General features: G+C 36.8%; 1 protein-coding gene across 1 annotated transcript; it reads right to left on the bottom strand.

The window, feature by feature from the left end:
- Positions 1-717: 717 nt before the first annotated feature.
- On the bottom strand, positions 718-11,811 carry LOC139125185 (kin of IRRE-like protein 1). The gene is made up of 11 exons (XM_070691288.1): positions 11,662-11,811; positions 10,582-10,917; positions 9,911-10,201; positions 8,229-8,497; positions 7,641-8,022; positions 6,845-7,111; positions 5,270-5,554; positions 3,973-4,224; positions 3,391-3,527; positions 3,089-3,184; positions 718-1,074 (listed from the first exon to the last, which is right to left on the bottom strand). Exons 1-11 carry the CDS (start codon positions 11,720-11,722, stop codon positions 838-840), a joined length of 2,613 nt encoding a protein of 870 aa, XP_070547389.1. The 5' UTR covers positions 11,723-11,811; the 3' UTR covers positions 718-837.
- Between the last annotated feature and the right edge of the window lie 625 nt (positions 11,812-12,436).

The raw sequence follows: 12,436 nt of genomic DNA on the forward strand, positions 1-12,436 counted from the left end.
GTGTGCAGGAATCACGCCGAAATAAGAAGGCAGCTTTTTCTTAATTCTTATGATGGTGAGCGTTCAACATAATGCACATTTTGATAATAGATGGAAATATAGCGAAAAAGTGAGACATTATAAGCGTTTACAAATTAAAGGGTTTACCCCACCAATGCTAACACAAGAATATGAGGGTAGGCCGGGTGACATTTTATGCTAAAGTTTTATCTATTTATCAAAATGTCGGTTTTCTCTACTTTTAATTTCCTACGGATATATGGATGTCTTATAGACGCAATAAACTAAGTAGCGTACAAGTTAAAGAACACTAAAATCATGTGCATGATTGCACACAAAAAAATCTGTCCATACGAGAGGGCTTTTTGCACAACATCATCGCGACCCGAGTTTTATGCTCCAAAAGAAAAACAGGTTTTCTTTTTCCTCTTGTTGTTTCTTTCAGACTGATTCTTAATTTCAGTCAGAACGTTGAAAATACATGATTATTTTTTGCTTACATTAAAAGTTCGGGAATTGGGCAATTTCCCGGACGTCTTTTTAATTTTTAGCTGACCCGAATTTATTCGAGTGCTTACTATGAAAAACTGATATAAGAGGAAAGACAGCTACTATTGAAGATTAATGAGAATATGCTGGGGTGTCGTCTTGTGTGGAGTGTCAGGTGCAGCCAATTTTGGAAAGCTCAAGGATGAAAGCTTCCGCCATGGTCACGATCCCTCCTGTTAGGCTCTTTTGCACCGTAGAGGGACCGTGCGTTACTGTGAAAATTTTCTCGCCTGTGATTGACCAATGAACGATCGGTCTCAATCTTTTTATGGGTGTTATTTATCCTCTCTACAGTGGTGAGATTGATTCATCTGTGTTATTCGTAGCATTCAAACTAGATGAGCTACTCTTGATATCCTCAACTTGATCAACGTTAACCACTTCACCTTTGTCGCTCTTGCCTCCTTTCATTTTCATGTATTCAATTTTATCCCCATCACTTCCTTCCATACTAATGTATTCATTTTCTGTACCGGGACTTGCTCTCACTGAACCTGCTTTATCTTGTTCCGTGTTTCCGTTATCCTGGTGAGTTAATTACATGCAAGGACGACTTATTTTGCATGAAATCTCCTTCCGTGTTCATTATTAGTAGACGGGATGACATTCAAGAATTGTTAATGATGATTGGTATAGTTTTAGCAGTATGCTTTTACTGCAGCTACTAATGAGTGAATGATAAGACCGCAAACTCGGATGAAGTCATATGGCGACAGATCATCAGACTAGTATTCACTAATTCTATGGAAAAAAAACTACCAGCTCATATCTGATGAGCTCCCAACATTCTTGCCTTCAGATCTAAGCTTTTACCACAAATTTATTCTAGTGAGCTTAGCTATGACTTTGTGTGAAACGCCAGTGTTGATGGATACTGGGCGCTATATAATTTATCTTATCTATTTATATCGGTTTATTGTTTATTTTATTATTTTGAATAATCAGTATGCTGTATTACACGTAAAATTCTATTTATTATGATGAACTAGGACAAGTGTTCAGTAGATTACTCACATTTTGCCGGACTTCTCTTTCTTCCGTGCGTGAGTCGGGACTAACCTGTGTATTGGCATGACACTCAGCGAAGATTGTTTGATTTGTTGATACAGGGCAAAGATAGTGATGCTCATTTTCTGACTTTGTGCTTTCTATCTCTTTCTGTACAATTTCCGTGTTCGCCTTCGTTATCTGTTTCAGAAAAGAATAGGATTTTTCCCCCATTTATAACTCCCTAAAACTTTGCATTTATCGTTATCAATATATAAACCAACTGATAAATATTGTTGTTATTTCTCATGAATTCTAAAAAATTATCTAGCAGCCAGTCAAGATGGATGGATTCACTTGTACCTGCGTTTGAATGATTCGAATTAAAAAAAATAGCGTTTTTAAATAGAGTTTCTAAACAGAGATGTTAGGTACAAATTGAAATCAGTTTAATAACTCATTATGTCCCTTAATGCATGGGATAGTCGACTGTATTGTCGTGTGTTGGTATGCTGCCAAGTCGTTTGATAGGAAATTGTTAAGGTCGCAGGAAAATAATTGGTTTTGATAGAAGAGGTCGCCAAGGTGATAATCTTTTACTATTATCGCTCTTTATTGAGCACAGACCCGTTGGCAATACACGAACTAGACATAAACCTCCCTCGCCAACACAGTCTCGTGTAATTATCCAGTGGTAATATCGGTCGATCACAATAAATACACACTCTATAAAAGTTGAAACGTTTTCTTGAAGGAGGTCAGATGTAGTCAAAGCAATACCACTAGATTCACTCAATACCTCAAGCAAATGGTGGGTTCTGAGCGGAATTTGTGTAGATGTGAGGTGTTATTTTTAATCCTCGCTGCCTCCGTCCAGACAATGTTTCAACTTTCTCACAGTTTATTTATTTGTCAACGACTTTTATTAGGCTACTGCCTAGACGATAATTATGCCTGGAAACGTTGGCAACTCCTCAATGCAGGCAGTATTTCTAGTTCCTGTGTTGACACCAGGTCAGCGAAAACCACAGTATTAAATTCGTTGCATTAGTTCTATCGACTTCTTGTTAAAAGTGAAGAAATTCCTTTTTTGTTTCATTTAGCGAATGTCTTAGCTTCATAACTGTTTTCAGACTGATTATAACTTCACACTATATTTGAAAGGCAAATGTAGCTATTGTCATTTGAACAATACTGAATGTTTACTACTAATATTGCTTTTAAAGTGATTGGCTTTTCTATATAGTAGGGCAATTACTTATTGGAACTAAAAGCACATGGATTTTGTCTCTTTATTTTATGCAATGCACAGTATAACGATTATCCAAGGAATGGTATCAATATTACGCCGTTAATGCCTCTTTATGTCATTAACCAAGTACATGTAATTACCATTGATATTTCTAGATCCGGTCTACTCTTACAAATTCTCGGTTTCTCCTTTAAAGGCCAGGTTCCTTCTTTACTAAACATAGCAGACATTGTTATGTCTGGAAATACTTACAGGCTCCAAAATCTTCGAAATAGAGTGGTATATAAATCATGGTCTTACCTCTGACACAGATATCTGTGTATCAATATCTTCATAAGGATGCTGACTGTAATTCTCATTATTTTGATGTTGTGGTATGTCGTTGACAGAAGCATCCTGGAAATAAATTAATGAGGTTGTTCGGTGAATAGATTTCATTGAAACTTCACTCGATACTTTGCCGAAGTAGAGCTGTACGGATTTCTATGCAATGTTTTCTTAAATTGGTAGTCATGCAAGATCTTGTAAAATCTTGCGTTGAACGGAAAATTGCCTATTTCAAGTTTAGTCGATACATAAACGCGTTTATGTCAATAACTCACATTATCTTTTGGCTTGCCTTTTCTCCTTTTATTCCACCATACTCCGAATATTATTAATACGACGATTCCAACGCCAAGTAAACCAAATATTAGACCAAGAAGTGATATATTAGTGCCACCAGTAGAAGGTATATAGACTGTTAATGATAGAAAATACCTACGTAAAGTTAATTGTATTTGAATAATTAAAAATACAATAGGGTGCGCCCATCGCATAAACGTAAAACTTAGAACACTGTATCTGAATAAGGATTTTAGCCTAACGTACAGGTATTTCAAATCGTAAGTTTTATGTCCGAAATAACGATAGATTAAACCACACAGTTCAGATAGCTTTTCATGCACTTACACTAACTTATCGCTAACAGGAAACTATTGTTTCAGTCCGGCATATACAACGCAAAACGGCTTGAGAAAATGTTTCCGGCGATATGATCAAACATGTCATTTACCGTATTACCCGTTACCCAGGTTCAACGCTACTTTACGTCTTGATATTGAGAACCAATGTTGGACTTAATTTAATAACTCTTGTGTACATTTTAACTTCGGTGTAAGCCAACACGTCACAAAATAGCTTACCTACGGCTTTGTGGTATTCACTGTCACAAATGTTTACCTCCAAGCAGAATGCTATGCGAAACATGACGTCATTGTCTACTTCGGTCTCCACTTCATAGCAATTTGAGTCGGATGAATAACACTCTTCAAGAACAAGCCATTCACTTTCGATCGACATTTCGATTTTCACGCAATTTTCTGTCAAGCTTCCTTTTCCGTAATTTGTCCAAGTCAAAGTGTTGTTAGATTCAAAGTAAAACACTTCCGGCTTTTCTAAAGCATTAACAGATGTATAAAGAAGTAAGAAAATGAATTTATTAACAATTTCAAACTACACACTAAACAAGTGCAATATTACTCCTGTTAAACGTTTAGTATTATTCATTAAAGACTCAATTACATTTTTACTTGACTATTGCTATGTTACTTCCTTCGTATGGGTTTTATTCCTCCAACTTTGATCACAAACAAAGAGAAAAATCAGACTAGAAATGCAGCACACCCTTTGTCATGGCCATCTCGATCAACAATGTTTTTTTCATCATAAGCTCCACAGGTGTCAGACTTTTTTGTGACTTCTTGCGTGGTTCATAATTGCCTGAGATTATGCGAAAAGTAGGACGAGATGGTATCGCGCTGGCTGTCGCCTAGAGACAATTTTTACTTTGTGTGCCCTCAATGCAGAAACACTGCTTCACGCCAATCAAAACATAACACGCCAGCAGTTTCATAAACACTCCCTCTCATGCGAACTTGTAGAAGACTGTATGACTGATCGTAAACTATTGATTAAAGTCTGACAGTATCGATAAAAGACTTTCAAATTGGTTTGAAACACACTTTTTATATATATTCATAAAAATATGAGAGCTACTTTTAAAAACAGGTAAAACTCATATACGCGAGGCTCAAACCTTTTCCCGTTTTCGCCAGCAAATCAATTCTGCTCAGCACTACACGACAACAACAATACGAATTTTGCCAAACATAGTTTTGCTTAAAAATTGGCGAAAATCCGGAAACTACCGCAGAATGCATGTTCGGCACTCTTCGAAAAGCAGAGACAACACCATCTACCTGAGGCGAGACTTATATGAAGAGGAATACGCAACCACGTCACTCCTTGAACAATACCTGTTTCTAGTCTGTTTTTTCTCTTTGCCTGTGCTTTGATGATATGTTAATCGGTGGCCTGTCACCAGATTCCAAGAAACATTTTAGTTTGTGAGATAGAAACAGCAGTGTTCAGTATAAATTGATTCGACGATAACTTGGCCTTCAACAGTTTCCAATATACTGACGGGGATTATACACTTACTCATTGTGTCTATTTCATATAAATCTGACTTGTCACTTGTTCCTACACTGTTGATTGCATAGCCTCTTACTTCATAGGTCGTTGACTCATCGAGGTCCTGGATATCTGCCAGGAGATCATTAGAACCACTCCCAGTCCAAACGAGAAAATCGTCCCCTTTGGATCCGTATTCAACGAGGAAGTAAATGTTTTCTGGATCCCTTCCATCGAAACCAGGAATGATTTTAATCAGTAACCTGTTGTGGGTCTTTCCTGAGGCTTCTAACTGCGGTGGTTCAGGCACTTCTATTTGAGAGCACAGAACAGAGTACTTTTGTTTAAATAATTTCGCATTGTTTCGAGAAAAATTTTGTCTAGAATTGCATTTGAAGAGTACGTGTAAGGTGTTTGATCAATGGTAATGAATTGTAATTAGAATATGAACAACGGATCGTATAGCATCGGGGGAGTAGATAAAAAGTAATCAATTTTGATAAAATACGAAAGGACAGTTATCCCAGAAATCGTCTACAACAGCGATATTTAGATTTTCATCGTATTTTATTGATATTGTGATATTGAAACCGCTTTCATTTCGTCCCTCAAGTATAGTGAAACCTTAAAATCAATATTATTAGGCATGTTATGGCGATGCATTGAGCATAATATGAAATTTTATCATTTGAAAAGTAACTCTCCATGCTGTTATATAAAACTGAATTATGAACAATTGCACTATGATATGCTGACAGGTTAAACTGTATGCATGTATGCATTTTGATTGAAATAAAGGAAGAATAGATGATACAAAGTTATGCCATTTTACAATATCCTGAATTCAAAAAACACATTGTTCATATGCGCCCGGAGATATCACATAATACGAAAGCAATGAATGCATGAGATACACTTTTTCTTGAGTCATGTCGTAACTACATAACTGTATAAAATTCCAAGAAATAGACTAAGTCCATTGAACTGCAACTAATGAAGTCATCGGGAAGAAGTGGCAGTACTGCAAAGTCTTGACAAAGTGTGGAAAAATGACAGGCGTTCTCGACCAATTTCTTCAATAAATGATCTCAATAGGAATTTGATCGCTGCATTTAATGCCAATAAAAACAATAATATTTAATTAAACATTGCCGCAAAATCTATGAATTTGACAATCAATAATTGCATGTAGATTATATTAGGATGTATGTTTTATTCCGCCTACTTGATGATCATAACGACAACGGCGACGATGCCCGTGATGGTAATAATTATGACGATTATTATGATGATCATTATGATGATGATGATGATGATGATGTTGATGATGATGATGACGATGATGATAATTATTATGATGATCATTATGATGATGATGATGATGATGATGATGATGATGATGATGATGATGACGGTGATGATAATGGTGATGATTGGGAGGAGGGATATGATAGGGGAAATTCTTCATAGTTCAATAAGGCATCAAAGAATTGTTAAAATTCAGCTCTCAGAATATTACACGGGAAAATCGACAAGGCCGCGTTACCTAGATACGGAAAGATTGATTCCTTCCGATAAACTATTTCCAAAGTATTATTTTACCTTTTTGAAGTAAGGCGACTTGAAATCTCCCAGTGCCTATGCTATTGACACCATGTACAACGTAGACACCAAAGTGATCTTGAGTTGTACTCCTTATGAAAAGACTACTTGAGGTTTGTGTGTTGGTAGTATTGGTGAAGGTCAAATCACCCAGCCGCCATTCACTGAAGGATACCGGTAAGGGGTTTGCTTCAACTTCAATAGTTAGGATAACAGATTCACCAATGCCTGCGGCAAAGTCTGGTTCACCTATTTGTGTTGGTGCGACTGTTCAACGTTTTCATGTCATATTGTGGAATGGCATGTACATGGGATGTGTGTGTGTGTGAGAGAGAGAGAGAGAGAGAGAGAGAGAGAGAGAGAGAGAGAGAGAGAGAGAGAGAGAGAGAGAGAGAGAGAGGGAGGGAGAGAGAGAGAGAGAGAGAGAGAGAGAGAGAGAGAGAGAGAGAGAGAGAGAGATGCATATCTCGATAACATGCGTCAAAATAATTTCCACTCACAACTTCACGAATGTATCACATTGAAGCCTTCAATGGTTCATAATCAATAAGTTACTTGTGACAGTCATCATTTAATAATTGCAACAGGACTACAACATTAATGATAGTACACCCACGGTAGGATCAAGTTCCGCTTTTTTAAACGTATGTTTCAATAGTAATGCAGCGTTCAGCAATGGGTCCACGCTTACCGACAACGTGGGAATTCCATGTTGACCTTATGAGATTTCCTCATTTTGACAACCCGTATTGTATTAGCTTATATGCAATTCCTACACCGTAAGATGTTTACTTACATTGGACATCGACATTTATAGTTCTTTCATCTTTCCCAAGCTGTCCGTCGAAAAGAATATTAATAGCAGAACAAGTGTAAAAACCGGCATGTGTTCGTTTGATGTCTTCCAATATTAGTTCAGCCTCATGATATTCAGTAGCATCTGGCAGTGTCCAATAAATAAGTGCTCTAGGATTGGCCTCCGCATTACATTCAAGCTGTACTGTATCCCCCTCTACTGTTGTTACGTTTTCTAAAGTTGTTATTGTCGGGGAATCTAACAAAAATGACAGGACAAGATGATAGATTCGTGCTCTAATATAAATATATTTTTTCCGAATTGGTTTCTCTTCGTCTTTTTCCTGTCTAACTTTACACTGTTCTCCTTTCTTGCCCGTTACCTACAAGCACTAAATAGAACTACAAATAGAACTACCAATAGAACTACTACCGTCCAATTTTGCATTCAGTGTGTTGTTCTATTTTTCTGCCCAGTTTGTCACAAGCCTTCATTAATCAGTCTTTTGTTGTCTGTCCCGCAGTTTCATTTTTGTATGCATTAATTTACCTTGAGCAAGGTTTTTAAATGCTGTATAAGTTTACTTACATTGCACATCGATATCATTGCAGCTGAGGCATTGCCTTCCCTATTGTCATAGAACTTGTTTTTCGCATCGCATCGATATGTCCCAGCCTGGCTCCGCTGTGTCGAGTTAATGATTAACAATGACTTTGTCGACAGCAATATTCCTGTTGGACTAAACCATCTGTAGTTTGGTGTAGGATTGGCCTCAGCATGACATGTGGCAGAAAACGTTTCGTGTTCTTTTACTTTTCCTTCATCATCATATAAAATTTCAACTGAACTCGGATGGTCTAAATAACGAAAAAGTTGGAGTAACTGTCAAAAATTAAAGTCACAATAAATTTATTTTCTTCCGTAACGATTATCTCATTTAATGCCAAATACCCATTTACACTCTAACATCATTGGTTGATATAGTGAATTATTAGTGAAGACTGCTTGAAGACGCAACCAGCATGATGCGACATCATATTTAGTCTGATTTCCAGCGGATGCCATCCTCAGGTGGTCGGTATGAGCGTTTAAATAACGGACTGCAAAACGTCTTAATGCGTCCACATACAGCGTGCCCTTTTTTTCGTTGCTCTGATCACAAGTGCGCAGCTAAAAAAGCTTTTGTCATCAGGTCAGGAAAGTTGGCACACAGTGGACTATTAAACTCTCCAACGTGTGGAAAAGTTTAGCCGCACAATGTGTCTCCTTCCAGTAAATACCTGACCTTTACAAACTACGATTTTCAAGAGACGTTAAAGTAGGTCAATAGTCGTTCGAGATCATAAGAAAACTCAGTTAATTAATATGGTCCTACATAGATTTATACTCTGCAAAACAGCATTTTTTGTCAATTAGTCTTATTAGACGCGGGTATAATTCATTTCCGAGTTGTACCTGTCTTTTGAATGTTACCTGAATAAAATATCTAATACTTTCAGCTAGGTCGCTTTGTATTTGTCAAACGATATAATCATCCGGATATGTGCGTATGTGGAAAACAATAAACCGATAAGCTTATCAACAGATTAATATTGTTTTGTAAAAGCTGTTGGTATATATATATATCGTCTCTATTTCTCACTTATCCGGAAAAAGGTCAAACGATTTTCATTGCGCATTCTGTACTCATGAACATTAACACCAGCTGGTTCTCTATGTAGTTTAGTTTAGTGTGGTCTAGTTTACTTTCGTGTATTGTATTGTATTGTATTGTATTGTATTGTATTGTATTGTATTGTATTGTATTGTATTGTATTGTATTGTATTGTATTGTATTGTATTGTATTGTATTGTATTGTATTGTATTGTATTGTTTTGTATTGTATTGTATTGTATTGTATTGTATTGTATTGAATTGTATTGTATTGTATTGTATTGTATTGTATTGTATTGTATTGTATTGTATTGTATTGTATTGTATTGTATTGTATTGTATTGTATTGTATTGTACTGTATTGTATTGTATTGTATTGTATTGTATTGTATTGCATTGTATTGTATTGTATTGCATTGCATTGCATTGCATTGTATTGTATTGTATCGTATCGTATCGTATCGTATCGTATCGTATCGTATCGTATCGTATCGTATTGTATTGTATTGTATTGTATTGTATTGTATTGTATTGTACTGTATTGTATTGTATTGTATCGTATTGCATTGTATTGCATTGTATTGTATTGCGTAGTACATGAACCATCACCACTCACATTGAATATCAAACGTCATGTCGTCTGAACATGTCAGTGGTACCTCTAAAGATGGATATGTATATTTGCAACTGTACACATCACTGCTCTCAGATTTTTGAAAATACTTTGACCATATAAGAGGGCGATGACCTTTCGTTTCGGTGTCTGATCCATTAATTGTCCAAACCAATTCACCGGGAGGCGCTGCCTTTCCGGAATCACATGTCAGATTTGTGAGATCTCCGCTGGCTATAGTTCGATTCGGTCCTATTGGACTCACGTTGCAGACTAGATAGGCTAGATCCTCATCTTATGGAGAGAGAGAGAGAGAGAGAGAGACAGACAGACAGACAGAGAGAGAGACAGAGAGAGAGAGAGAGAGAGAGAGAGAGAGAGAGAGAGACGACAGACAGACAGACAGACAGAGAGAGAGAGAGACAGACAGACAGACAGACAGACAGACAGACAGACAGTAACAATGGCAGACACAGACGCAGGCCGACAAATAGCAAACACGAGGAGAGGAAGAGAGGTCAAGTAATGTATATTTACAACGCTATGCAAAAAAGTAATGAAGAACATAAAGTCAAATAATGGAACGTTAATATATACAAACGTATTTTGTTTAAAAAATGATAAATGTTAAATGAATATGCTTTAATTTGATATCTTTAAAAATTACAACATACCAAATATTATTAACTCTGCTGTGTAACTGCTTGGCGACACCCCAAAAGCCCGACACTCCCACTGCCCTTCATCAGGATTCAATTGTACGTCTTGTATCTGAAGGTTGTATTCTCCGATGGAATGATTGCCTGATACCATGCAGTTGCTGCACACATCTTTGTTTACAATTGTGCCAGCTGACACAGCTCTATCGATGGGAAATGTTTGTGACCACTTTGGCCAACCCGTATCTGGTTCAATCCCATCAAGTGTGCAGTGTAACGTTACTGTAGTGCCTTCCAATACAACAGTGTCATTTGGAGTTCTGATCCATGAGACGCATTCAACCTCAGTAACTGAGAATAGAACACAGTTAATTTTTCAGTGTTGTAAACGCATATTTTCTTAGATGTGTACAGTTTGTAGTGTTGTGTAGACAAGAAGTTAATGCTCTCTTCTGGGGATATTAAACCGGTTTAATGATTACCTAGTAGTTATTTTATTATAGCAGTGAGCAGAGTTTTAAAATTAGTTTGACATTGTAGGTAGCAGAGCAAATGTCAAATCGAACGAGATATGCACATGCGCAAAATGTGTGTAACTTTTTTCTTCCTCTTTCACGTAGTTCCTTTTTTTCCATAGAGAAGGCTACTCTGTTTAGATACATAAAATCATTTTAAATCAACACAAAGGTACCGTCTTTCGGTATCGTATATATCACCTTGAACGCTTGAGAGATTCACCAACACAAACAGAATTGATATAGTTGGTTATGAGTTCAAGAATTTACTGAAAACACGATTGGAACTAATTTGTGATAATTCGATCTTGACATTTTTTTTTCAAATTTATCAAAATCGCTAGGTGCCCTACAGCTGAATGTCGCAATATTACAACTTACTCAGAAAAACAAGTGTGTAACTTAAAAATAAAAGTGAAAGATGTTACATGTGCAGATTAAATCGACACTACTTCACCATTCAATTATCCCAATACCTTTCATGCTTTGTGATGTGTAATACTCTAATATTTGTGATTCATCATTGAAACTACACGATTGAATGCTTGCAAAAAGAATGCAAATCACTAATGTGGCTTACCCCCGAAAAGCGTTCCTTGGGAAACGAGAAATATAACGGTGAGTGAAAGAACCGCGACCATGCTGTCTAATTGGTTAGAAGGCAAGGATATTATAAAACCTCAGCAACATCCACGCATCGCAGAGAATCAAACTTTGCTTGTTTCCTTACTTCACCTTTGTCAGCATCTGTCACATCTATCTCCTCTAGATCTCTGACATTTAGAAATGACGTAAACACGAGCGCACAATGCCTAAATACCCTTTGAACCATAACCATTGCGTTTATTTAACCTCTAGTTGAGTGTTTCTGTTGTATATGGAGAACAACCCGTAGCTCCCTGAAAATTAAAGTTTAACAACTTTACACACAAACTGGACATGTTTACAGGATAATCTACAGTTTTTTCGTTGCTGTAAATTCCACGAACTGTAGTTAAAAGCAAACTATAACAACCTCAAAATTTTGGGCGGAAACCATTTGCCAGGATACGGATATGGACACAACGATTTGCTCTGATTACGTGACCATTAAGCCCGTATAAAAGAAATGCTGTACATTTCTGACAAAATATATATTGTTTATGGGTCATCCCGGCATCCCGGGACAAGCCTGCATAAGGAGAATGCCGTGAATCTCTGAAAAATATTTCTTGGTTATGGCTTAAAAGACTTATAACGATGGTAATAAGGGTTTACATGAACTTGACATTTATAAAATAGGCAGCAGAATAAGGGATGTCAGTGGTAATGCTTGTTTGAGATTATCTGCCTACGGCTCACAACTTTCGGTGGAT

This window comes from Ptychodera flava (assembly GCF_041260155.1).
Source record: "Ptychodera flava strain L36383 chromosome 3 unlocalized genomic scaffold, AS_Pfla_20210202 Scaffold_25__1_contigs__length_14229661_pilon, whole genome shotgun sequence".
Lineage (NCBI taxonomy): Eukaryota > Metazoa > Hemichordata > Enteropneusta > Ptychoderidae > Ptychodera > Ptychodera flava.

What these genes read in the sequence shown, in the direction of transcription:
- LOC139125185 (XM_070691288.1), bottom strand. Translation starts at nt 11,722, where the DNA reads ATGGTCGCGGTTCTTTCACTCACCGTTATATTTCTCGTTTCCCAAGGA. An exon ending in CATGACGTTTGATATTCAAT is followed by an intron (nt 8,498 to 9,910) that starts GTGAGTGGTGAT and finishes TTCGTTATTTAG; the next exon opens with ACCATCCGAGTTCAGTTGAA. An exon ending in TGAATACCACAAAGCCGTAG is followed by an intron (nt 3,528 to 3,972) that starts GTAAGCTATTTT and finishes TATCATTAACAG; the next exon opens with TCTATATACCTTCTACTGGT.